This window comes from Hemicordylus capensis, chromosome 6 (assembly GCF_027244095.1).
Source record: "Hemicordylus capensis ecotype Gifberg chromosome 6, rHemCap1.1.pri, whole genome shotgun sequence".
NCBI lineage: Eukaryota > Metazoa > Chordata > Lepidosauria > Squamata > Cordylidae > Hemicordylus > Hemicordylus capensis.
Genome location: NC_069662.1, coordinates 25385875 through 25413004, shown reverse-complemented (window position 1 = coordinate 25413004; position 27130 = coordinate 25385875). Strand labels below are relative to the sequence as shown.

Here is a 27130-nt window from a genome sequence, read left to right as displayed (position 1 = left end):
TCCCTCTGCGCGTCATGGTAGCGTCCCACTTTTGCCTTGCCGGCGCGCTCCTTCTCCAGGGCTCTGAGACAAACGGCTGGGGGTGGGCGGGTATCGCTGCGCGCGCAGCAGGCTCTCGTCATTCGCAGACCAGTTTGAATTGTTGCCGCGAAGGACCGTCGCCACCATGTCGTTTCTCCAGGGAAGCCCCCTCGGTGACCGCGCTCAAAAGAGGTGTGTGGCCTCCCTTGTCCTGAGGGGAACGCGGCGGCCTCCATCCCCGGCCGCTGTCGGCGCTTCTCGTTCCAAGGCGGGCGAGCGACATGGATTGAAAGGCCCTCCCGCGACCCACGGGGCGGAGTGGGCCTTGCAATGCTTGCAATCTGCCCCCCGCCCCCCGTGCGCTTTATTTGTTAGCAAGCGATTTAGAACACACAACCTGCACTGTACGAGCATATCCCCTGCTAACTGAGCAGAGAGGCACCTACTTAGTGCTCTTGTGTTTAGCAGGGAGCGATTCTCTTAAATGTAGAAAGGGGAGGCCTCAGCCCACCACAGCGTTTCTCCAGTGAGTGTTGATGGTGTTGGCCTTATAGAACATAGAAAGCTGCCTTATATTGAGTCAGACCATTGGTCCACCTAGCCCCGTGTTGTCTACCCAGACTGGTAGTGGCTTCTTCAAGGTTACAGGCAGGAATCTCTCTCAGCCCTATCTTGGAGATGCTGCCAGGGATGGAACTTGAAACCTGTATGCAAGCAAGCTAATGTGCTTCCTAGAGTGGTCCCGACTCCCATCCCTTAAGGGGAAGATCTTACAGTGCTCACACCTGTTGCCTCCCATTCAAATGCAAAGCAGGGCAGGCCCTGCTTAGCAAAGGGGACAGCTCATGCTTGCTACCAGACCAGCTCTGCTCCCTTTGGGTCTTCTTAGATTGTGAGCTCTTTGAACATAGGAGACTACCTTATACTGAGCCAGATTAGGTAGTTTCTAATACCTATAGTGTAAGCAGACTCTGCTTAGCAAAGGGGATAATTCATGCTTGCTACTACAAGAGCAGCTCTCCTGTGAGTGGAGTATCCAAATAGTGCAGCTACAGTGTGAGGAAATAGGAGGGCTTGATGTATACCCTGTGAGTCCTTCAGGTCCCCCCTAGTAACCCCTGTTGGGAACCCTTGGTCTACCCTGACTGGCAGCATCTCTCCAGGGTTTTCAGGTGGGGATTTCCCAACTGTACCTGAAGATGCCATGGATTGAACCTGAGCTGGGACCTTCTGCATACAAAGCAGTTGCTTTGCCAATGAGCTATGTCTCTTTTGAGGACAGGGAGCCGTCTTATTTTAACTTTTTAAATGTAAACTGGTTGAAGAGCTTTTTTTGTTGAAAAGTGGCATGTAAATATTCATATTACTATTTCTAGAAAAAAAGAAAACACTCCTTTCCAGAACAGTGTTCCCTCTAACAGGGATTCCCAGGTGTTGTTGACTACAACTCCCATCATCTCCAGCCAAAGGCAACTGCAGTTGGGTATGCTGGGAGCTGTAGTGAACAACATCTGGGAATCCCTGATGGAGGGAACAGTGTTCCAGAACTGCCCCACAGCAAATGCACAGTTGGGTTTAAAACTGGCAGTAAACTTCAAATATGACACTCTGGCATTGTATACCTTGGGGCAAAGCCTCAAGGAAGAGGAAAGAAAAGAGGTGTTTGGTTTTTGCTCTCACCTCACTGCCTGAAGAGCAGTACAAGGTTCCTAGTCAAGCTGATTGGAGCCATGGAAAGGAGAACTTCCGTTAGGGGCAGTAAAAAATAAATTGATTGGAAGCAGTGTTCCCTTAACAGAGATTCCCAAATGTTGTTGACTGCAAATCTCATCATATCCAGCCAAAGGCCATTGCCGCTGGGGATGATATGAGTTTTAGTCAACAACAACAACTGGGAATCCCTATTACTGGGAGCACTGTTAGGGAGTAAAAGATCAACAGCAGTGCTAAATTGAGATGATATTTGAAAAAAACCCTCATGAGACAAATCTTTTCAGATAATACTGAAAAATTGGTAAGGAAGGGGACAGTTGAAGGTCACTTGGCAGAGAGTTTCACAGACTGAGGGTTACCACAGAAAAGGCCTGCTTGCGTGTCTCAAGACAAATCTCATAAAGTGGTGGGATGTGCAAGAGGGGCTTCCCTAAAAGTACTTATTGGATGAGCAGATTCATGTGAAAGAAGTTGTCTTTAAGGTATCTTGGCTATAAGCAATTAAGGGCTTACAGGTGATGACCAAATTGATAACCAGTGTGCAATGGTTACAATAGTTGAGTTCTGCTAAAATCCTTCCTGCTGCATTTTGTTTCAGTAGAAGTTCTATTGTCTTTGAGTGCTTCCCCCCACCCCCTCCAATGTTCCTGATGGTAGAGCTTCTATTTTGTTCTAAGACAACAAAATAGATTCATTATTCTCATACTGAAGCTTTTGGAAGAGGAGTCTTGGTAAAACTGAGCCTTGTTTACTGCAGCTTCACACAGTCTAGAAGACGGTTTGAATACTTATTTATTTAAAATATTTATACTCCACAGGTATCTTAAAGTTAAATGTGTCCCTGGGCATGTCTTTTTTGCCTTTATTTCTAGAATGAGTCTGCAACCCCTAACTGAAGAAAATATCAGCAATGACATAGCTGGTGAAAGTTTTACTCTACTTCTCGTAACTCCAGAGGCCACAGGCAGGATTTCTCCATTGCAGAAAGAAAACATGCCACCAAAGGGGATCATGAAGCCTAGGAAGGTATGTTTAATGTCTAACAGTTCTTTTCTAGTACAAAGGTTCTCAACGCAGTCTCATACAATGAATTTCTGTGCTGGCAAATACCTAGTATGCTTCAGCCACTGCAGTGGACTCACGAACTGACCTCTCAAGAGTCACAGCAGCATTCTGCAAAGTCATGACATGTTGGGGCTGTGTGCTGACAATGACCACTATTGCTAGGGGTGGGATTGTGTAAAGCGTAGAATTGGGGAGAGGGCCCACATCTTAAATATTTATTGTACTATTTTTATAACAGAGTATGGGTAGCTGAATGGATCTGTCTTGCCTCTTAGTTGGCCACACGTTGTCTTTCCCCAGGGTTTTTTTAAAATATTATCACTACTGTTTTCCTTTAAGAATGATGATCCTTTGTAGGAGAATGTAGGCATAATAATAGGTACCCATGCATGTGTTGTTGGTATATTGCTGGTGTAGTGGTTAGGGTGTTGGACTAGGTCTGGGAAGACCTGAATTCAAATCCCCATTCAGCCACGGAACTCACTTGTTGTGAGGACAAACATAACCATGTACATCACTCTGGGTTCCTTGGAGGAAGAGTGGGATATAAATATATAAGTTGATATACAGGCAACGCAATACACATATTAAGATAACTCTATTTCACCTTTAGGACCTTCGTTTATTGGATAAAAAATCGACAAATATCAATTTGTTGCAAGTTTTTGCAATGGACTACTATTTGTCATTTTTTATGCAATAAACGAAAGTCCTGAAGGAGATATAAATAAATAATAATATAATCTCTGTCTGTGTGATGACTTCTCTATTGGAAACTTTTTCTCCTAAGGTAACCTTTCAAACCCCTTCGTGCGATTCCTCTAAACGCAGAAGTCTGAGTCCAGACATAAGAAAGAAACCTGAAATTGCTTCAATAGAAGATAATTGTGTAGAGGTTCCAGTGGATCTTGTCTTGCCTGCATCCAATGCTGTGTGAGTAAACTAGCTACTTCTAGTTAGAGAAATGCATTGTACTTCAACCTAGATGAATAAATGACCATAAAATGACCATTGCTTTCCCCAAAAGAATGCTGAAGTGCTGATCAAATTATCTTTCTGGAGTCTTTAGGGCAAAGAAAGATGGCTGTAAATTGCTCTCTAGCAATAATTCCCCGGAATATGACAGTTGGGATTTTACTGCAAGTGTCTCTTCTGGTCTTCCATGACCAAGAGTGGCAGCAGGGGCCAGTGCTGAAACGACTATTTTGCCTGGAAATGAGTTGCATGATACAGTGGCTTCTTCCTGATTTAAGGACTGAGGGAAAGAGCTATGTTAGCCTAGCACATTGTTTTTTATCCAAGAGGTGGTGCTGTATTTCTCTGTTGATGACATATCTTTCTGGGCTGGAATGTGCACAGTTGCTCTATGCAACCTGCTTGAGCCGATACACTCCACTCCCAGACACAATGCTGCTTGTCCTTGTCAAATGTCAGACTGTCCTCTTTGCTAAGCAGGGCCCACCCTGGTTTGTATTTGAATGGAAGACTACATGTGAGTGCTATAAGATATTCACCTTAGGGGATGGTGCCGCTTGGAGAAGAGCATCTGCATGCTTGCATGCAAAACTTTCAAGTTCCCTCACTGGCATCTCCAAGATAGGGCTAAGAGAGACTCCTGCCTGTAACCTTGGAGAAGCCGCTGCCAGTCTGTGTTGACAATACTGAGCTAGATGGACCAACGGTCTGACACAAGCAGCTTCCTATTTTCCTGGCTACTCTAGAGACATCAGGGAGGATCCACATTTTTTGAATTATGAGTAAAAACAAGACTGTGGTGCCCTTTGACCACAAGGTGGGCAATACTATAATCAGTGTTGTGTGCATTCTGGGTCTGTGAATGTTTGCTTAAAAGTAAGTGGTGTTGAGTTAAACATCACTTATTTCCAGGTGAGTGTACCTAGGACTGTAATCTAAGTGTACAGAGAGAAAGTACTTTACTTGCCTGGAACTCTGGTGGGCCAGGACTTCTGATACTTTGACAGCAGTGCCTGGTTATGTAAAAGGCTCCTGTCCTCAGCCCTGTCACTGAGATCGTAGCTGAGAGAAGTGCCAGATGTAGGCCTCTTGGTACTAATTAACTTTCAAACATTAGGATTGATGATAATAATAATAATAATAATTCGATTTCTATACCGCCCTTCCAAAAATGGCTCAGGGCAGTTTACAAAGAGAAATAACAAATAAGATGGCTCCCTGTCCCCAAAGGGCTCACATTCTAAAAAGAAACATAAGACACACACCAGCAACAGTCACTGGAAGTACTGTGCTGGGGGTGGATAGGGCCAGTTACTCTCCCCCTGTTAAATAAAGAGAATCACCCCGGTAAAAGGTGCCTCTTTGCCCAGTTAGCAGGGGTTGCCTTCCTACAGGAGTCGTCAGTTTACTTATTTTTTAATTTAGCATATCTCTATCCCGCCCACTACCAAAGTCTCTAAGCAGTTTACAACAATAAAACCAGTTAAGGCATATACTGCAAATGAGGCGATAGGCACAGAAGGAAAGACCAGGCCTAGTTGTTGAGATGTTACGCTAGCTACAAGCAAACATTACTGGCTTTTCTGTTATAAATGCACTGATCTCTTCAATAACTTTGATCACCTTCCGAGTTTCCTTAAAATCAGAAAATGTTTCCTATAGAAGTGTTTACTGGAGCTGAACAACAAGATCAGAGAGAGCTTGTCATTTGATGCAATTTGCCTGCTTAGACAGCTACTAAGATAATTCATATGAGGAAAGGGGGTGCAAAACAAGTGTTCTTTTGACGTGTTGCTAGGTGGTGATGTCGGCAATTCAGTTATAGGATCTGAACAGGCTCCAAAAATAACCTCTAACAGAGTCTGCAAAACTGACCTTTGGCCAGCATCAAACATACAAAATTATCCACTGCAACCTCTGTAGGTTCCTTTTATGTAGCATATTTTAAAGATTGCTGTCCAATTTCCCTTCTTTCCTGTAGGGAAGCAGAGACTGAGCAGACTGTAAGTGAAAACCAGGCTGTGGCTAAGGCAGAAACTGAAGCTGAATCTTTAGTGGAACTAATGGTATGTACTCATGTTCATTTTCACCCCTACAATTAGGGCTGTGTGCATTTCCATACTTAAATCGTCCATTGAGATCATCTGGAGAGGTCCATCTGTAGTTGCCACCAGCTCGTCTGGTGGCTATGCAGGGTTGGGCCTTCTCTGTTGTTGCCCTGATAATCTGGAATGCACTCCCTGCTGAAATATGAGCCTCCCCATATCTGACAGCTTTTTAAGTCTTTAAGGACTCTTCTGTTCAAACTTCTTAACTAGAATTGTGGTTTTATATTGTTTTGATGCTTTAATTTATTTTAGTAAATTTGTTATAAATTGTTGTAAACTGCCCAGAGACATAATTTGTGGTGGTGTACAATTACAGTAAATAAATAATATGGAATGCTCAAATTATGCATCAAAAAAGGCAAATTCTGTAATAATGAACTATGTATATTTTGCATACATACCTGTGCTATTTTGAATTCCTTCTATAAGTCATGTGGAGGGGCAAAGAGCTGTGGAGGGCAGGAAAACCCATCCTTCTCCCATGGCTAATGGAAGTCCTACTGAAACCTGCCTCTGGCTTTTAATATTTCAGTAGGCTGAGCAGTATGCCACTTACTTGTACATGCTTGAGGGAACTTGCTTTTTCTTTATTAAAAATTGGGATTTCCTACCATACCATATTCTTTACTTCTCAGTTGTGCTGAATAAAAAAAGGCCCCTGATTATGTTTCTGATGACTTCCTTTCATTCAGATTCTGTAAGGAATATTGTTTTGAATATATTACTAGATAGTTGCATTAAGACAGTGCTAATAAAGCTGTATATTGTACAACTCCAGGAAAAATTGGTTTGTTTAAGTAAGACCTTTAGTGAGCAACAAAATACAAGAAATGCTGAAAGCAAAATCTTAGCCTGAAGAACAACAAAGAATAGTTCTGCTGTCGTTGAAATATGTGGTCATCTGTTTTGTTCTTTGATGCAGATGTATCATTAGAGCCACCACACTACTACAAACCTATTCTGTTAAGTGAAGGGGTGTAAGTTAAGACATGTATTGTACAGTTGGTATTTACCTTACTACTTCACTTAATGGAACAAAATTATTGTTTGCTTCTTAGATACACCAAAGTGTTTCATCTCTTGAGGCCTCAAACCAAGATATTTTGTCTTTAAATGGACAGTCACTTGTGGACAACCTCTTGGATGGACCTTCTTGTAGAAAGACTGAAACAACAGTGAATGAAAGCAACTGCATAATGGACAAAGAAAATGTCGAATTCAGATCACCCTTGGAAGGCAAGAGCACCTTTTAGTTCTAAGGAACTTTTAGGGCCTGCTAATAAACATGGGGATTTTCCTAGTTATAGCTATACTGAATGTTGTTTGCTATGCTTCAGATAGGAGGCATGGAACAGATATTTAGAGCACAGGGAAATGACATTGCAGGCACAGGTCTCTCAAAAAGAATATACAGGAAGTACAGAAACATCTGCCCAGTACTTCACTGTTAGGATGAAAGCTGCTTTTTGAAGTTGTGTGAGGATGCCTTTTTCTCCTGTTTATGTAAAGATACTTGAAGGTGTAGCTACTCTACCTGGAGAGGCTTCTGTCCTCCTCAAAGGCATCTTCTCATAAAGTGTTTTGCAGTAAGTCAATTCTCGGCTGGTGTAGGAGGTCACCCAACATGGGATTACATCCCTCCACGTGCTCCAGAAGGCAGGAAGTAGTCATACTTAGAAGATCCTTAAACCCTCTGCATGTGGGTGGATCCTCTCAGTTCTACTTCCTGCCTTCGCTCCAGAGGTAGCACTCGCTCTCAGCTCGCTTCTCCTTGATATAGCTTCCTTCTTATTCCTACCGTCAACCTTGTTCCCTCGGCTCTTTCTTGTCCTTCTAGTTTTCTTCCTCCTCTCGCCTTAAAAAAAAAAAAAGCTTTCAATCTTTTTCTCCCTGCCTCTCCCTCCCTTCCTCTCCCCTCCCTGCTTCTTGGGCGAGCGCCTCTATCGAATGGCTTCCAGAAAGGGAGTAGGTCTCCTCGCGAGGAGGGAATCCGCAGCACGCCAGCGTTCTTTCCCGCCCAAACGGGGCGTTGTAGCAGAGGAGGATGGCGTGTTGACCACCAGGGGGAGCCGCTCCGCAATATCTGAACCGCAGCGTTCCCCTCACCTTCAGGGCAGCCGGGATCTGGATGCTCGCGCTCAGGCCGGGCACGACGATCCCCGCACCCCGCTCTCGGCCAGAAAGAAGAAGAAGAGGCGGCGATCCCACAGGGAGCGTTCCCCATCCTCCGTTGGGCGCCAGCGGGCTTCACAGCCTCCCACGGCCGCGAGACCTGTTCTGGAGGCGGCTGCTACTCCTCCGCCCCACCTCTCGCCGGCGGCCGCCCGTTCGGCTCAGCAAGTCGAGGGCGAGCCCAGTTTTGAGCGCCTTGGATCCCCTCCTCCACTCGGGGACGATAGCAGCGCTGAAACGCAGGCTGCACGAGCGGCAGCAGGGGCGACTCTCGGACCAACATCCGGCAGCCAGGAGCAACTGCAGTCCGGACTGGAGGTGGTGAGAGCGGGACCTTCGAGGGGGAGCGGGGAAGAGCTTAGTCCCCCCCCCCCCTCCCCGGGATCGGCTGGGCGAGCAGCTGACTGGGGCCAATGTTGAACTTAGCTCTGCAGCTTTGAAGGGCCTTATTGAGGAGGCAGTGTTAAAGACAGTTACTGCTGCTCTTCAGAAGCGCCCCCCTTCAAAGTCCTCTAGGAGACGGAGGGCTAGGTCCCCCTCCTCCTCCTCCTCTTCCTCCTCCTCTTCGGGTGATGGATCCCCCACCCGTAAGCGCCTTCGGCGCGCCTTGAGAACCAAGCCCTATTCTGGCCCTTGGGACCGCCATTCCTCCGCTGTTTCGGGGGAGGAGTCCCCTGATGTGTACCGGCCCGACCCTCCTCCAGTCTCTGGCCTTGAGGGCGAGGAAGTCTCTCTCTCGTCCTCATGCGAGGAGGGGGAGCTCCCCCAGGGAAGGGAGCAAGGATCCAACTATCAGAGGCTGTCCCTATTGGAAGAGGCACAACCCGTCATCAACCAGTCCCTTTTGGCCCTGGGCCTTAAGCCTGTATCTCCCCAGGAGCCAGACGCCTTTTCTAAGGGTTCGCTTGTGCTTCCTCAGTCAAAAGTTCCCCAACACAGGGCTATTATGCCTGAGGGTTTTACTGCCTCCATCAAGGAGGAATGGGAGGCCCTGTCATCCGCCAAGTGTGCCACAGCCTCGGCTGCTAGGCTCTATAATTTTGAGGATGACACCATTCAGCTCTTAAAGCCCCCCCTCACTGACGCTCCCTTTGGGGCTCTTCTTAGTGGGGTGGTGGTCCCTAAGGATGGGGATTCTACATTTAAGGACCCTGCCGATAAAAAGGCGGAGGCTGCCCTTCATAGGGCGCACGAATCTGCAGCCATGGCCATTCGGGCCGACACTACGGCATCCCTCGTGTCTAGGGCTTCGGTCCTGTGGCTGGATGAACTCCTTAATGACCCCCCGGCGGATCAGGCTAAGATGCGCAAGAAGCTGCTACGCCTTCAGAAGGCCGCCGCCTTAGCCGCTGATGCCACGTTTGACAGCGTGTGTTTTTCCGCTAGAGCCATAGGTGCCGGTATTTCAGCCAGGCGTAATATATGGCTGAAGTATTGGAAGGTGGACAATACGTCCAAGTCCAACCTCGCAGCAGTCCCTTATACAGGAGGCAAGCTCTTTGGCGATGAAGCCCTAAAGGAGGTATTAGTTGAAACCAAAGACAAAAAGAAGGTGCTCCCCGCGGCGCCCCGTAAGGAGGATAAGGGCTCCTCTCGTAGGTCTCCCCAGGCGAATAGGGGTTTCAGACCTCAGTTCAGACAAAGGGACTCCTTTCGCCCCTTTAGGTCCCAGTGGGGTAGGACCCGGGCCCAGGGTAGACAGGGTTCCTCCTATCAGGGCCGCCAGCCCTTCCCTCCCCAGGGTAGGGGTGCCAAGCAGCACTCCTGACAATCAGGGCATCAGGGTGGGGGCTCGCCTCTTGGAATTCTTGCCCGCCTGGAAAGACTCCATCTCAGATCGGTGGGTCCTCTCCATCATCGCCCAGGGCTACGAAATAGAACTCACAAGGACTCCAAGAGACAGGTTCCTGATCACTCCTATGTCAAAGAACCCCGTCAAGCACAAGGGCCTATTGCAGGCCATTCAACACCTCCTGGACTTAGGGGCGGTGGAACTGGTGCCCCGGTCCCAGAGGGGAGCGGGGATTTACTCTATCATTTTCACCGTTCCAAAAAAGGACGGCTCGGCCAGGGCGGTTCTAAACCTTCGCCCAGTCAACAAGTACGTGGTAAAAAAGCGCTTCCGGATGGAGACCCTAACCACCATTGCAGAAGCCCTTCAAGCCGGGGACTTCTTAGCGTCCATAGATCTCCAGGACGCATATCTGCATGTCCCTATCCACCCCCGCAGCCGTCCACTTCTGAGATTCTGTTACAAGGGGCGTCATTACCAGTATCGGGCCTTACCCTTCGGCCTGTCCTCGGCGCCTCGCGTTTTTACCAAGGTACTGAGCCCCCTGGTGGCCACCCTACGTATGGAGGGAGTCCACCTTTATTGCTATTTGGACGATCTGATGATCAGGGCAAGATCAGCGGAGGAGGTGGAGTTAGCTCTAACCAGGACAGTGTCTCTTCTGCAGGCCCACGGTTTTCTGATCAACAAGGGCAAGAGCCACCTCGTTCCGGCCACGCGTCTCCGTCACCTGGGAGTGGTCATAGACACTTCTGCCTGCAGGCTTTTCCTTCCCCAGGACAGGAGGGAGGTCCTCATCTCTCTGGTGCGGGAGGTCCTTCGTCGTCCTTCCTCCAGCATCCTGAAACTGGCGCGTCTCCTGGGCCTCATGGTGGCGGCAATGGACTCAGTCCCCTGGGCGAGGTTCCACCTACGCCAACTCCAATGGGTGTTGCTCCCCTTTCAACACAGGATTGCTGCCAAGCGGGACAGGTGGATTCAGCCGGAGGTCCGTCTGCGGCAGTCTTTAGTTTGGTGGACCCAGAAAGAGAACCTTCTGCGAGGGAAACCTTTCCTAGAGCCAGCCCGGGTACTGGTGACAACGGACGCCAGCCTCTCTGGCTGGGGGGCTCACTGCCTCAACAAAACAGCGCAAGGTCTCTGGTCCAGAGAGGAGGCTCGCCACAGCATAAACTGGCTCGAGCTACGGGCGGTCTTCCTAGCCCTACAGGCTTTTCTCCCAATGGTGGTGGGCCAGCATGTGTTGATCCGCACGGACAACGTGTCTACAAAGGCACACATCAACAGGCAAGGGGGGACGAGGTCGAGGTCCCTTCACCTTCAGGCGGTGGAACTCCTCTCTTGGGCGGAGACGAATCTCCTTTCCATTCTGGCTCATCATGTCAGCGGAAAGTCCAACGTTCAAGCCGACTGGCTGAGCAGGCAGCAGATACACCCGGCCGAGTGGAGTCTTCATCCGTCAGTCTTTCACTGGGTGACCCAGATCCTGGGCTCCCCGCTAGTAGACCTGTTTGCCACCCCTCAGAATTCCAAGCTGCCCAGATTCTTCTCTCGTTTTCCGACTCGGGGAGCGGAGGCGTCGGACGCACTTTCGGTGCAGTGGCCACGGTCTCTACTGTACGCTTTCCCCCCGTTTCCCCTTCTCTCCCGTTGCCTGAGGAAGCTGCGAACGTCGGGGGCCACACTCATCCTTATAGCGCCGTACTGGCCCAGAAGACCATGGTTCTCCGAGATAGTAGACCTAGCGGTAGAAGGGCCCTTCAGGCTACCGTCGCGCTCAGATCTGTTGCAGCAGGGTCCAGTGTTCCACCCGGATTGGTTACAACTGACCGCTTGGAAGTTGAAAGGTCGTTGTTAAGGAAGGAACATCTGTCAGACAGTGTCATCCAGACTATCCTAGCCTCTCGTAAGCCTTCAACCAATAAGATCTATCAATCCACCTGGCGGTCTTTCCTGCGCTGGGCTGCCAGGCGCTCCTTGCAGATCAGGGAATGCAAGCTTCGAGATCTTCTGGATTTCCTTCAGGATGGCCTGACGTTGGGTCTAAAGCCTAACACTTTGAAGAGACAGGCGGCTTGTCTGGTGCAGATGCTATTTCCCCAACGCAACTCCTTCCAAGCCAGGCACCCCCTACTGCGAAAGTTTCTGAGGGGTGCAACCCACCTGTCCCCTCCAGTGTGTCATCGTTTTCCATCTTGGGATCTCCACATAGTTCTGAGGGGTATGCAGTTCCCACCTTTTGAGCCTCTCCGTTCGGTGTCCTTACAATTGCTCTCCTGGAAGGTGGCCTTCCTTATCGCCATTACTTCAGCTAGGAGGGTGTCGGAACTTCAAGCTCTATCGGTCAAGAGCAACCTCTGCATTTTCTCCAAGGACTCTGTGAGATTGATCCCGGACCCGTCATTCATTCCTAAGGTGAACTCGTCATTTCACAGGTCCGCCGACATTTATCTTCCATCTTTTTGCCCGGACCCAAAGCATCGGGCGGAGAAGGAGTGGCACCGCCTGGATGTCCGCCGGGCGTTACGGATTTACCTAGACAGGACGGAGGCCTTCCGAAAGTCTGATGCACTATTCGTGGCGTTTAAGGAGGCGAAACGTGGGTCCAAGGTGTCTTCCTCCATCATTGCTAGATGGGTGCGGTCATGTATCCTGGAGTCATACAAGGCACAGAATCTACCGCCGCCAGGCCATGTCACGGCGCACTCTACCAGATCGGCAGCTACATCGGCCGCACTGTCGTCTCCAGCCTCCTTGGATGAGATTTGCAAGGCGGCAACGTGGTCTTCACCATTCACGTTTTCAAGGCATTATAAGCTGGATGACCATGAGGCTTCCAGGGCTGCTTTTGGGCGGAGGGTTCTCCAGAGGGTCCTTCCTCCCCAGTGATTTTCTTCTGCCTTTTTTCTGTCCCGCCCGTGGTGGGTGCTTTGGCATCTCCCATGTTGGGTGACCTCCTACACCAGCCGAGAAAGGTACATTGGTACTCACCGTGAAGGTGTCTTCTGGCTGGTGTAGAAGAGGTCACCCAAGGCCCACCCGGGTAGTTCTTCTGAGTCTGAGTTCTTTGTTGGGTCCTTTGCGGCCTCGTAGTTCTGTTGTGTGTGTTGCTGCTCTTGGTGTTTTTTCTGTATGGGTGTCTCTGAAGCTTGAGCTGTTCTAGGTACTGAGAGGATCCACCCACATGCAGAGGGTTTAAGGATCTTCTAAGTATGACTACTTCCTGCCTTCTGGAGCACGTGGAGGGATGTAATCCCATGTTGGGTGACCTCTTCTACACCAGCCAGAAGACACCTTCACGGTGAGTACCAATGTACCTTTCTAATGAATGGTCATTAGCAGGTCTAAATCTAGATGAGTCTAGCTTCAACTGAGGGACCAGGTATACCAGTGAATCCACCTCACTAGCCACCATTACTTCAAAACAGTGTCTCAAAATAATTTCATACCCAAAGCTGTTTCCTTTCAGTGACAACCTACTAGTTAAATTAGTTGAAACAAAATGTCGAGGATTGAAGACTGCATAGTAGGTCAGGTTAATACAGGGGAAGGGAAACTAGAAATATAATAGCAGTTTCTCCTTCCAGCTGGTCTGCCAGCTTTTTGACGTTGGGGAGCAGTGCCAATCACCCACAAAACTTCACGTTGCTACTTTGTAACGCCAGTTTGGTCCAATAGAAATCTGAGATCATTGATGACTGGATTATGGATGAAGGAACTGACCTGGTATGCATTATGGAGACCTTGTCAGGAGAAGCTAGTGGTCCGGTTTGGTCCCAGCTTCTCTCAGTGCGATACTCTGTGGTGGAGCAGGTGACAGGATGTGGGTAGGGAGATGGTGCGGCTGTGGTCTTCAAGAATACCATCTCATTTTTCAGGATCCCCCTCAGGGAATTGGCCTAGATTGAATATGTGTACCTAAGCCTAGGGACCAAGGATAGACTGAGACTTGTGTTGGTGTACCGATCAACCCGCTGCCCAACAGAGTCCCTAACTGAGCTGAAGGACCTGATTGCAGAGTTGATGCATGTATCACCCAGTCTGGTAGTGGGGGACTTGAATGTGGAGTGACTCAGCAGTTTATAACAGCCATGATGATTATGGGCCTATCCCAAGTGGTCTCAGGACCGACAAATGATTCTGGTCACATGCTCAATTTGTCTTTAGCTCTGATCAGGGTGGTGTTCCGTAGGTGGAGACTCCTGTTAATTTCCCATTGTCATGGACAGACCACCATCTGGTTAAGGTATGATTTGCAGCTTCAACCCACCTCTGCAGGGGTGGAGGACCTATTAGGCTAGTCCATCCCATAGGATTCCAAGAAGCCTTGGAATTTCAAGTTGGCTCTGCCAATGATTTTATCAATGCTCTGGTATAAACATGGATAACAAACACACTAGAGCAGTTGACACAATCACTCCTAAGCATTCTCTCTGACCTGCTTCAGAGTTAGCACCATGATATTTGGAAGAATTATGGGAGCTGAAGTGGCAAAGTAGATGACTAGAGTGCAAGTGAAGGAAGACTGCAAATTCAATGGTTATAACACAAAGCACATTTGAAGTTCTATACTCCACCAGTATGGGTGGTAAAGAAGCGGTTCTTTTCTTCCTGCTTTGATTCTGCAAGTTCACGTTCAGCAGAGTTATCTAGGGTTGTGAGAGGACTATTATGTACCCCCTTGAACTCAAATTTTGAATTTTCGATCAACCGCTGTGACGTTTTTAATGATTTTGTGTGTGGATAAAATCTCTTATTTGGGCAGAATTGGTTTACACATGTATTGCACAGTCTACTAGAGAGGTGTCCAACAACTCCTCTTATGGGATCAGATTGGATCACTTTCAGTTTGTGACTCGTGATGATGTGGACAAGCTGCTTCATACTGTACTACTAACTGTTCTCTTAATTCTTGCCCGACTTGGCTCATTTCATCTGCCAATAGTATTATTGGAGAGGGTCTAGTACATATTATCAATCTCTGCTATTTGACCTTACTTGAAGAAACATGCACTGGATTCCTCAGTTAGCCCATTATAGACTTGTCTCCAATCTTTCATGGTTGGACAAGATGATTGAGAGGGTGGTGGCCTTTCAACTCGATGCAGTCTTGGAGGGAGCAGATTAGTTAGACCCATTTCAAACTGGCTTTCAGGTAGGCTGTGGGGTTGAGACTGCCTGGGTCAGCCTGACAGATGATCTCCAATTGGGTATTGACAGATGGAGTGTGACTCTGTTTATCCTTTTGAATCTCTTGGCAGCTTCTGATCCTATCTACAGGTGGACCTTATTATCGGTGGGGGTTCCATTCCCACATATTACCACGGATAACGAAACCGTGGATAATGAGTCCTTGAGTCCATGGGAATACAGGGGTTAGGTTCCCAGACCGAAGAAATTACCCCACTGAAACAGGTCAAGTAAAGTGCCCTACCATGCTCCATGGGTCTTCTGGCATCCCCAAATGGTCCCCAAAATTGTGGATTTCCCCCACTAAAATGGCTGAAATGAGCCTCAAAAATGGCTCCCATGGACAAAAAGGCAGCTGGAAATGACCACTGTGGTAACTTCCGGCCCTCTGGGAACTCTGGATATGTGGGTTTTAACCCCTTTGTATCTACGGGTAATGAAACTGGTTGTCAATTAGACACCCGTGAATTTGTGAATGCTTCCCTAAATGCTTGCCTGAATTCAAATAATATGGAGGTACTGACTGGTGGGGTGGGGTCAGAATTCGAGAGTTGGTTTAGGTCTGCCTGTTCTGGATTGGGTTATACTACCCCAAGAAAGAACAAGTGTGTAGCTTTGAAGTGCTCCTAGATCCAAAACTTGCTCTGGTTTCTCAGGTTGAGGCAATGGCCAGGGCTAATTCCCCACCCCACGCACATACCTTTTGGCTGATACGTCAGCTACATGGAGATAAATGACCTGAAAAAAGTGGTACATATACTGGTTGGCTACTGTAACACACTCTACGTGGAGCTGCCTTCGTACGTTATCCAGACACTATAGTTGTCGCAGAAGATGGCAGCTTTCAACGGCTTGGGTCCAAGGTATTTAAGAGAGTGCCTTATTTGTCATGAACCCAGCTGCCTATTAAGATCTTTCCAGGGTATTTAAGAGAGTGCCTTATTTGTCGTGAACCCAGCTGCCTATTAAGAGCTTTCAACGGCTTGGGTCCAGGGTATTTAAGAGAGTGCCTTATTTGTCATGAACCCAGCTGCCTATTAAGATCGACTGAGGTCTGGTTACAACTACCGCCAGCTTGTTTAGTGGCTACTCGGGAAAGGTCCTTCTCTGTGGCTGCCCGTGGGCTCTGGAATGCACTCACTGTTAGACCCTTAAGATGCACCTGTTTTCTCAGGCTTTTAATTAGCATTAATCGGTTTCATGTCATTGTTTTTATCATTTTATTCTTTTTTATATTTTTAACTTATGCACACCACCTAGGGATGCACATGTCTGGCAGTACAGAATTATGATAGTTGCTCCTTCAGTACACATAGGCTACTGCAAATTACAGGACAATGTTCTTGCACTTGCTTATCTTCAGAAATGACACTATTTTGTTGTGTTTTATGTACATAATACTGCTAGTTTGAATACTTATATGAAATCATGGGCTTCTGTATTAATTCCCCCCCGCCTTGTCTTCTAGTTCTAGGAAATGGCATAGAAGTAGATTATCTGGAACAGTTTGGAACAGCCCCGGTAAGTAACTGGTACCTGATCCTATTATCAGATTTTACAGCATTAAGCTACTGGCTCAGAATAGCCCATAAAAGAGAATAAAGGAATTTTACTCATGTTGGGAATATTTGGAATGAGCAGATATCCCAGGGATCTGCAGGCAATTGATAAAGGAAGTTCATATTTTTCCCAGCCAATGGAACATGAGGAGTAATATCTACTCACTGGTGCTGGAAGCCAGCAGCTCCCTCTGTGGCATGAAATTGTCATAATCTCCCCTTTCCAATTACTTCCACATCCTGCTAAGAACAACCATCTTGTATGTATATATGGGCAAAAGATGTTTCCATGTGGACGCATTTTCCCCTCAGTGTTGTGATATTCATGAGTAAAAAAGTTTGTAATCAAAGCAGCTGGTCTTCTTTCTTTTTCTTTCTTTCTCTTTTTTGCCTGTAGCTTGATTAGGTATTCTAATTTGCTACTGAACAGCTATGTACAGTCATAAGCATTCAGGGCTAACAGAGAAAGCGGATAAGTTTAGCCGAGTGCAAAGTCCTTAGTGATCACTGAACAATCTTCCGCACCGTTTGAGTTGTATCTTCCAAAACAGAATTGAGAATCTATCTATACAGGTGATCTAAAAACAGCACTTAGGCAAACATGTAAACTTCATTTCAGTTATCACTGAATGTACTTAGCTGTTGAATCTTCAGACTGCTCATCACCTCAGTTCTCAATATCCTTACAGAAGTATGGTACTGGGGCAAATGGCTCCTGAGAAATATAGCTAGTTAATTAAACTATCATGCTAGAAAAGGACTACCCAATTTCACGTCTCCAGCTGTTTAACTACAACTCCCATGATCCCCAGCCACAGTGGTCAGTAGTCAGGGATGGGAGCTGTTATCCAGCAGCTGCTGAATTTGTGCAGCCCTGTGCAGGGGAATGTGGTTTGAACTGGTTAACAATCCTAACTTTCCCTCAGTTTAAAGAATCAGTTCTGAGAAAGCAATCTCTGTACTTGAAGTTTGATCCTCTGCTCAGTGAGAGTCCCAAGAGTCTTGGTCCTGATGCTTGTGAATCAATACCTGCAGCTCGTGAAATACTTCAAAATGGGTAGGTATCAAGAATTATTAACACTCTTCAGCTTGGAGTGTACATATACTTCAGTATTATTTCTGATTTTTAGACTGTCTACAGAAATAGCAACTGTGGAAGAAAAGCCATTGGGGTTGGACCTTCTAGGAACTTTTCCAGATGTGGTAAGTGCCATCTAGTATGTCCTGTCAGATATTTTTGTGTGGCTGTTTGAGAATACAAATAGAGTGTCCCAGGTCCAGCTTAATACAAGAACCTCATATTTATTACAGTACTGTACTTCTGCAGCCTCAGGAATTAGAAATCTCATTGCAGTCTTGTTTACTGACAAGGAAATTTTTTATTTAGTCCCTACAGCTATTAACAGAACAGCAAATGGCAACTTCCTATTGCTGTCCATTCCATAACGCAGTGTTCCCTCTTGTATTTTTGTCATCAGTAGGTGGAATGAGTCATGTTCCGGCGGCAGTATCAAGACAATGTGTGTGCACATACATTCAGAGTGGGGCCTTCCGGAAGCATTCAGAGTGGGGCCTTCCAATACTTGTTTAGCTCTAGTACTCGCAGACAAGCCCACTCCAAATAATGCTGCAATGTGATGCTAACCTGAAAACCTGGGATAGATATTTTAAGTGCAGTATTGCAACATCTTAGCACAAATGAGCTACCAAGTGAACACCAGTTAAATTTCTCATTGCAGAGCAACAGTTTTCCAGACCTGCCAACCAGTGATGATACTTCATTGTTCTCTTGTACACCTTTGACTGAGGCTATTATAGAAGTGTTGAAATACAGCCAGAAAGACATGGATGAAGCTGTAGAAAAGGTTAAGCAGGAGATGGATGTTGTTGTCAAAAAGCTTACATCTGAGGTAAGGACTTGAGAAGGAATATTTAGAATGTGTTCTGAAGGTCAAAGTTGCCTTTCCTGTTTACTCACCTCATCATCCAAAGGGATGTGTTCTAAACAACATGAAGACTCTGGTTCCAGTAGGATGGTTGTTTCTGCGTGAAAGTATTTTTAGTGCCAAAAGTTCAGTTCTCAAAACAGGCCTGGCTAGACTGTATGCATTTGCAATGTCCAGGCTGAGTCAGGGTTATACAGATACATCTCTTGGAAAACCTGCCCAAAGAACAGTGGCTGGCATTCAGACAAGCAAAGCACTGGTGCTTGGGGGCAGGGGTAGAAAGTCGATTTTTATTTTATTTTATTTAAAATATTTCTATACCGCGGAAAACTTGCGTCTCTACTTCCCCAGAAGTGCTGTGTGCCACCCTGAGGGCTGCACAATCCCCAAGGACATACTTTTGGGTAGCACAGAGCATTTCTGGGGGAAAGGGAGGTTGCCAGAATCCCCAACACCACCACTGCGTGAGCAGTGGAGTTAAGTGAATTAAACTCTTCAGAAGCACTGGTGCTTTGTTAGTCTACATGTGAGCCACTGACAACAAATCCTTCAAAACTCTGGTCTTAAAATTGGGTGTCCAACATGAATAACTGTAAAAGGGATAGAGTAGAGAAGTCTTTCCAGTCAGCCGATCCTTTATTAAGGTCTTTGACCACCAATTTTTCCTAAGCATGTCGGGAATCTTGTAATTTCAGGTGCAAGAAAAGCAGAATGAAGTACTTGAATGGAAAAGGAAGCATGACAATTGCTATATTGAAAGCCAAGAAATGAGGTGGGTACAACTTGTTCTATGACTTAAAGGTCTCTGTGCCAGCAGTCACATGGACCTATTTCAGTCTGGGTGGCCACTTGGTTTTGGAATTGAAATTGCCCAGATTGGGCCTGATGGGCAATCTGCACTGGGAGAAGGTCGGTGGGGAGGAGTGCAACCTTGTTGATTTTTGGTGAATCAACTTGTGGGGGAATTGCGCTGCAATGATTCTGCTCTTACAAGACAAGTTCTGAAAGGTGTGGGAAACAGCTGTTCCTCAAGGTTCTTGCCAGTTTCTCCATGGCTTTTAACCTACATGAGACCATTGGAGAAGATCAGTTGGGGATTTGGAATAAGTTGTCATCACTATGCTGGTACAAAGTTCTGTTACTCTTCAGATCTAGGTGAGGTGATTCTCCTTCAGCAGTGTCTGAAGTTGGTAATAAGATGGATAGAGGACCAATAAAATTAAGCTCAATCCAGAAAAGGCCAAGGAAGTTTGCAGCAGGGAGATGGACCAAACCCCCAAAATGGGTTCAGATATTTGTTTTTTTTCCTCCAGTGATTTTTCCATCCAAACTGAAAATCTCTGTTGCCTTGAACTAAAACCAAATCTCTATATGCAAAGTGGTAACTGATTCAGTAATTTGGCATTTGGATGATTCTGTTGAGGGGTGGCAAAGGCTTCTCTGCTCCAGCCTTTTTTTTGGAGAAGCTCAATTTCCTAGAGCCATCTGAAAAGAACCAGAGAAGGAGCAAAAGAGACTAGTAGACAAGGCCTAGGACTCGCAGTTCTCCTGGTAGATAGGCAGCAAAGCCTTGGTTTGGAGGATTTTTGAACCTAGGGCTGCAAGTTTGTGTTTCATTGTTATGCCGTTCCTCCTTGCTGCCATTTTGCTATTCTAAATGGGTCATTTTCCTGACTTTTCATCCAGTTAGGTTTTTTCAAAACATTCAAAAGTAGTTTTAAAAAAATTCAATGAAATAGCTATTTTATTCATTTTATAGAACTGCATTGCAAGCAAGAGTTTGAAGTATATCCAAAGTGTTTCAGAGTTTCTGAACTGGTTACTGCATTCCAAAACAGAGTTTGTTTTTAAAAAATGAACCAGAACCGAATCCATTTTTAATGGTTTACTCATTGGCTTGTAGTTGATAAAACTGACAAGAAAGTGTAGGTTCAGCCTATTTTGGATGAAAATGCACTCCTTCCCGCTAAAGGATTAGATCTGCTGTTTGGGGGTGTTAGATTCACAAGTATCATGGAAGACTTTTTAACCAACTTCAGCTGGTTCACCAGTTGCAACCCTTAGAAAAACACAACACTGTCAGTTGCCCATGTTCAGTTAACATCCAAGGTATCTTGCTGTAAAGTGTTCTACGTGGACTGTTCAGAAAAATATGTTGTGGGGCTAACTCGGAAGTCTAGAAACGAGCATGCTGCCAGACTTCACTTGCCAAACAGTCTATTTCTGGGCACAGTTCAAGTACCAACATTGACCTTGAAAGCTCTAACTGGTATAGGACCAGAGTATTTGAAAGGCTGCCTGTTCTTGCATGCCTTACCTGCTTGTCAGAATCAGCACTGGAGTGTTCCTGCCTTCTGTAGTGAGGTGGGTGCCTACCTACCAGAGAGTATCTTCTCAGTAGTTGGAGGCTTGGCTCTGCAACCTTTTACCCCTTATGCTCACCTCATGCCAAATGTATGCTTTTAAAAAGCCAGGTAAAAATAGTTGTATGTTCCCCAGTCTTTCAATGGCTCTTGGTTTTTAGCTGTTCTGATGTGTTGCTGGTTATTGTTTTGGGGTTTGTTTTTGTGAGGACTCAATTTTAGATGATGACGTAAGCCACCTTGGAAATCTTATATTTGAAAGGTGGAGGTAGAAATCTTATATTTCAGTACTTAGATCAGGGATTTCCAACCTTGGGTCCCCTTTGGCTATTGTGGCTAGGGATGGTGGGAGTTGTAGCGCAGCAGCTGTGGACCCAAGATTTGGAACCCTGACCTAAAGTATAACTAACTTGGGGTCATGTTTCACCTATAAGGGTGCAGAATATCTCTAGAGAGCATGCCCAGAAAAAGGGAGAAACTTTCCTTCACACTTTTGTAGCCACAATCACCAATGGCGGGAACTGAAATGCTTTCACTGGTGTGAAGATGTGGTTGGGCGAATGAGGTCTAACTTGTTTTTCTTTTTAGAAAAATTGTTGCGGAGTTTGAAAGCACCATAACGCAGATGATGAGTAAGTTCAGCTGACAAATATATGCAGACTTTTTGTGGTCTTTAAAAATAGCTGTCCTTGAGGTGGGAGGAGGGGCACGGTGCCTGACAAATGTGTGTGTTTGCCGGATATGGCCGTTCTAAGGTTTAAACACATGAAGTTGCATTCCACAGAGTCGGCCCATTGGTCCTTCCAGCCCAGTGCTGTCTTCACTGATTGGCAGCAGCTCTCAGTCAGAGGCCTTTACCAGCCCTGCCACAAGTTGAACATAGGATATCCTGCATACAAGGAGCCAGTTTGCTATAGTGTCAGTGTTGGATTAGGTCTTGAGGGACCTGGGTTCAAATCCCCCATTGGCCATGAAACTCAGTGGGTGACATCGAACTGGTCAGAGTGGTCTCTGTTCAGCCTACCTTGCAGGTTTGCTAGGTTAACATGGGGATGAGAAGCATGTGTGCTGCCTTGAGCTCCCTGAAGGAAGGGCAGGATAAAATGCACTAAAAGCATGTGCTCTTACCACAGGGCTATACATTTCCCAAAACACAGGAGATCTTTGTTCTTGCCAAAAATTTCAGAGGATGGTGAAGCCGCAAAATGTATGGACAGTGGAAGTAGAGGGCATTAGCAGGACAAACAGAATTTGATCTAGTTAGCACATTTAAAATCTGATCTTTAAGAATTTGGTATTAATGATCTACCAGACATGAATACTAATTCATTTAAGCAAGCTTTTAGATACAGCCATCTCATTGCTGCCCTGAGCACCTTGCTTATGTTTTTCTAGTCTGGTGATAGCAAGCATGGATTGTCCCCTTTGCTAAGCAGGGTCTGCACTGGTTTGCATTTGAATGGGAGACTACATGTGAACACTATAAGATCTTCCCCTTAGGGGATGGGCCAAAGCACCTGCATGCAGAAGGTTCCAAGTTACCTCAGTGGCATCTCCAGATAGCGCCGAGAGAGGCTCCTGCCTGCAACTTTGGAGAAGCCGCTGCCCATCTGTGTAGACAATACTGAGCTAGATAGACCAATGGTCTGACTTGGTATATAGTAGCTTACTATGTTCCTAAGATGTCGGTCTGCATGCTTCCTTTACATATATGGTTAGAGTGCTGGACTAGGACCAGGAAGACCCGCGTTCAAATCCCCATTCAGCCATAATACTTGCTGCGTGACTTTGGGCCAGTCACTTCTCTCTCAGCCTAACCTACTTCACAGGGTTGTTGTGAGGAGATACTTAAGTATGTAATACACCGCTCTGGGCTCCTTGGAGGAAGAGCGGGATATAAAATAATAAATACATAATAAATAATAATAGGCTGTTTGCCCTCTTGGGGGCTGGTGGGACTTGGCTGTTGACAGAAAACGGTTTTTACTCATGACTTGAACAAAAACATAGGGTAGTTTACTTGAACTGTGGTCCAGTGAAAAGATACAGCCAAAATACCACCAGACCATAAAATATTTACCAACTGCACTCTTCTGTAAAGATCTGCGATTGTGGCTGCAGGCTATCTTGACTTCGCTTGGGAGTGTCCCCCCCCCCCCCCCGGAGATGATTGCATATCTGGATGTTTGTCTCTTCTGGCTCCTAGAGAGCAATTTGTGTGTCATTTGTCCTAATTTGTTTCCATAGAGGATTCCGAGGACCAAAAGGAGCTTTCAAAAAAAGAACTTCAGAAAGTAATGGATGAAAAACAACAAGTTATGTCTGATCTGAGTTCCATGGAAAAATCTTTCTCGGAGCTCTTCAAAAGATTTGAGAAACAAAAAGAAGCAATAGAAGGATTTCAGAGGGTGAGCATCTCCCAACTTTATCACCCCTGTACAACTTTGACTGCCCTCTTTTGCAGTACTTTACGCTTGGAACTCCTCCTAGGATATCACTGTGGTGCCATCAGATCTGTAGTTGAATCCATGTTTTTCTGTGAAGCCTTAATTTTAATCCTTGAGCTTTGCCTCACATTGACTTAATCTGTGTCAATATATTTACACAGCTGTTTCCCCTTGCTGCTCCACTCGAGTCTGCTCCACAGTGCAAATGTTAAGTTACTGAGGTTTCTATCACTTCTTTAGCTTACCTTGCTTTGCAAAGAGTCATATAAATTGCTAGTGGCACGTAAATAATTGTTTTTGAAGGATCTGAAATAATTTCTGAAATGCCTCCTTGTGCTTTGTACTGCTCCCCCACCCCCAGTCTCTTGGTGGTGATGCTCACAACCGTTGTTACCCTTAGCTGCTAATGCTGCTTCTTCAGTGCTCTTTTGTGGTAAATTTCTGTGGTGGTTCAATCCAGTTGTGGACCACCATGTGACACATGTGGCTCTATTGGAACAAAGACACTGCCTTGTGGGCTGTTCACATTAGTGACTGGGAATACACTGCCTCTCTAAGGAGGTATTTATTTATTTATTACATTTTATATCCCGCTCTTCCTCCAAAGAGCCCCGAGTGGTGTACTACATACTTAGGTCTCTCCTCACAACAACCCTGTGAAGTAGGTTAGACTGAGAGAGAAGTGACTGGCCCAGAGTCACCCAGTTATTATCATGGCTGAATAGGGATTTGAACTCAGGTCTCCCCGGTCCTAGTCCAGCACTGTAGCCACTACACCACGCTGGCTGGTAAAGTGCCTGTAAACTGAGGGAGTCATGTTCAGTGTGATCCCGCCCCTCTTTAATCAATTAGCAAGAGGGACCTTGGATCTCCCTTTGCAGCAATTGTGTTTGCAAAGAGCTAAAGGCTGCAATCTGCAGCACCAGCTTTCCCTCTCTCTCTTAGCAAAGCATTTCCGTATTGGAGACCAGGAAGGGTTGTGAATATTTTTGCCCTTGTTTGTTTGTCCCCTTTAAAGATGGCCGAAATCAGTCCCCTCTGCACAGGAACCAAAATAGTTGGCAAAGCGGGTGGAGGAGCCTTGGAGCTGAACACCATAAACATCACTTTGCTTGAGATGAACAGTGTTCTCTAAATAGCATGAGATGGCATTGATCACGTGTATCTCTAAGAACCTCTGTAGCGTGTAAAACAGTGCAGTAGTGGTAGATTTGTGGGATACGGGTGAAGGGCAGGGAGCTGTAAAGCCTGTTGGAAGCTTGCCAGTTATCCCTAGTGTTCAGCCTCCTTTCCCCTCTTTGAGTGTGGTGTTCTGCAATTGGAATGTTTTACTAGCACAGATGGCATTTGTGGTTTTGAGCTGATCTCTTCTAGTGCTAAGCAAATTGTGTATTCAAAACAAGCCAACGAAAAATGTGATGCTGCTCCTTTGTTTTCAAAGATGAGTAATGTATATCAGCTGTTGGCGCTGAGTGGTTCTACTTGGGGCTGACTTCAGGGGCACTTGGCAAACTGCCCCGCATTAGACCATGCTGCTTTGGTGGGCCCTGAGGAAATTGGTCTGCCCCCAGCACAAGGAGGTGATCTTTAAGATCAGCAGTGCACCTTAGCATTGGCCCATTAATGCCGCCCCTGATGCTGATCCTGTTGGTGCTTGCTTTTGACGACAGCTTGTTAAGTTAATGGCAGTGGGGACTTGCTCTACCAACTTACTTTTCTTGGTTGTAGAGGTAATCTGAAATGACCTGCTTTCCTCTTCTAGAATGAAGAGGCTCTAAAGAAATGTGTTGAGGATTACTTTGAAAGAATTAAGAAGGAAGAGCAGAGATACCAAGCACTAAAGGCACATGCGGAAGAAAAGCTGTCCCAGTAAGTAATGTTCGAGAGATCTGGCTGTCTTTAGGGTTACAGTGCTTTAAAGTTGAATATCATCCTCCTGAGTGATTAATCTGTCTGGATGCCTTGTGATCTAGAGCAAATGAAGAGATTGCCCAAGTAAGAAGCAAAGCCAAAGCAGAAGTGGCAGCACTCCAAGCCAGTTTGCGCAAAGAACAAATGAGAATCCAGTCACTAGAGAGAAGCATTGAGCAAAAGGTCAGTGAGTCCTATTTGTGTTTAAGACTGCTGCAAGGTACACAAATTAAATCTAGTTGCAGGGCATAACTGATGGTGCCCAGTGAGAAAACACTACAGTGCCTGCTCTAGACAATGGGCATCAGCTAAACAAACCTCCTCTAAAACTACTTGGCTGCTGTAGAAGACTATTGATCAGCATACTTGAGCAGAAACAATCCACACCCTATCTTGCCAACTATCTGTTGTCCCTTGTATCAAACTATTTATGTTCTATGAAAACAAAGATGTGTTTGGGAACATTACATTCTCTGTTGCTGCAATCAAGGCCATCTCGATGGGTTATTCCCCCTCCCGTTCTCCAAGGCAGGACTATGCTAATTAGCTGAAAGATAGAAGTCTCTAGAGCCTGAGGGGGATGACCCCGCCCAGTTCTTACAGTCCTGCGTTGCTCCAGGCAGACTTTCTCTTATTTCCGATCTTCCCTTGCTGTTCCTTATACCTGAATTTGTTTCTCATCTCGGCCCTCCCGGCTAGCCACTCTTGAGTTGCTCCTGATGGTGGGGTGTTGCTGTTTTTGTTTTACTCGTTTAGTACAAGTGCTGGAATTAGATCACTCTTCCAGCTGGCAAGGGCTCTTCAGTATCATATGTCCATCCAACTCACCTGTCTGTTCTAACTTACTAAGATTTACCCCATGTAGCTTAATCTGTGGTTGGAAATATAGCAATAGCACTTACATTTATATACCGCTCTATAGCCAGAGCTCTCTAAGCTGTTTACAATGATTTTTAGCATATAGGTCAGTCTTTATTTGCTAACTTGGCTTGTAAGAACTGGGTGGGGTCATCCCCCTCAGGCTCTAGAGACTTCTGTCTTTCGGCTAATTAGCATAGTCGTGCCTTGGAGCACGGGAGGGGGATAACCCATCGAGATGGCCTTGACTGCAGCAACTAGAAGATGCCTTCACAGTAAGTGAACCAATGCTCCATTTCAGGTGTGCCAGTGAAATCCATATTGCCTGAGGGCCCATATTATTTGGTACTGAGTTAAGGCTAATCAAGCACACTCTGATTAGGAGCATTAATGGGAAAAGTAAAACCTGCCCTTGCTCCCAGGTGCTGATGTTGTTATATTCAGCAGCCCAGAACCTGAGTTTGTGTTTTCTTTTTGCCACATGAGATGAACGGCTGCCACTCATTCCTACAGAGAAACACACTTGGATACCATTATGGTTGAAGCAAAGCCATCTCTAACCTTACATAGGTGCTCTGCCCCAACTGAGAGAGGTCTCTGCAAAGTGCCGATTCATCATGTGTAATACCTCTGACTACTTGTAATTTGCAGGCCTTTTTCCTCTTTCCATTCTTCATATCCTGGCCCCTCATTTTGTTTCTTTCAAAAGGCCCAGTTTGTAGAAAGGGGGCAGGGGAAACTCTGTCCTTAATCTGTGAGCACCTATCCTAGAATATGAGTGACTCTTCACTGACTGCAACACCTACAACGTGTATGACGCTCTGTTTTTCCTCTTCTCCATTTAACAGGAAAAAGAAAACTATGAACTAACAAAAATCTGTGATGACTTGATTTCAAAGATGGAGAAAATGACTTAAATCTTTATGAATTTTGCTGATCTTTATTCTTCAGAAGACTTTTGGTGGTTGAATAGTATTATTTCTGTAAATAAAAATGTTGGTGCATTTGTA

The 27130-nt window shown here is 46.0% G+C and overlaps 1 protein-coding gene across 4 annotated transcripts; it reads left to right on the top strand.

Annotated features, from left to right (window-relative positions):
• Positions 1–54: 54 nt before the first annotated feature.
• Positions 55–27130, top strand: TACC3 (transforming acidic coiled-coil containing protein 3). 4 transcript variants are annotated; one of them, XM_053266044.1, is made up of 15 exons: positions 55–213; positions 2607–2760; positions 3590–3732; positions 5756–5840; positions 6941–7118; positions 16505–16557; positions 17564–17652; positions 17726–17798; positions 18335–18505; positions 19237–19313; positions 21493–21536; positions 23152–23312; positions 25114–25220; positions 25325–25445; positions 26969–27130. In XM_053266044.1, the coding sequence occupies exons 1-15, from the start codon at positions 167–169 to the stop codon at positions 27035–27037; spliced, it is 1572 nt and encodes a 523-aa protein (XP_053122019.1). In that variant the 5' UTR covers positions 55–166; the 3' UTR covers positions 27038–27130. The 4 variants fall into 4 exon arrangements, with proteins under 4 accessions (XP_053122019.1, XP_053122018.1, XP_053122021.1 ...); XM_053266043.1 differs by having other exon boundaries at positions 17522–17652; XM_053266046.1 differs by lacking the exon at positions 55–213 and adding an exon at positions 2335–2465 and having other exon boundaries at positions 17522–17652.

What these genes read in the sequence shown, in the direction of transcription:
- TACC3 (XM_053266043.1), top strand. Translation starts at nt 167, where the DNA reads ATGTCGTTTCTCCAGGGAAGCCCCCTCGGTGACCGCGCTCAAAAGAG. An exon ending in TTGCCTGCATCCAATGCTGT is followed by an intron (nt 3,733 to 5,755) that starts GTGAGTAAACTA and finishes TCTTTCCTGTAG; the next exon opens with GGAAGCAGAGACTGAGCAGA. An exon ending in CACCATAACGCAGATGATGA is followed by an intron (nt 21,537 to 23,151) that starts GTAAGTTCAGCT and finishes TTGTTTCCATAG; the next exon opens with AGGATTCCGAGGACCAAAAG.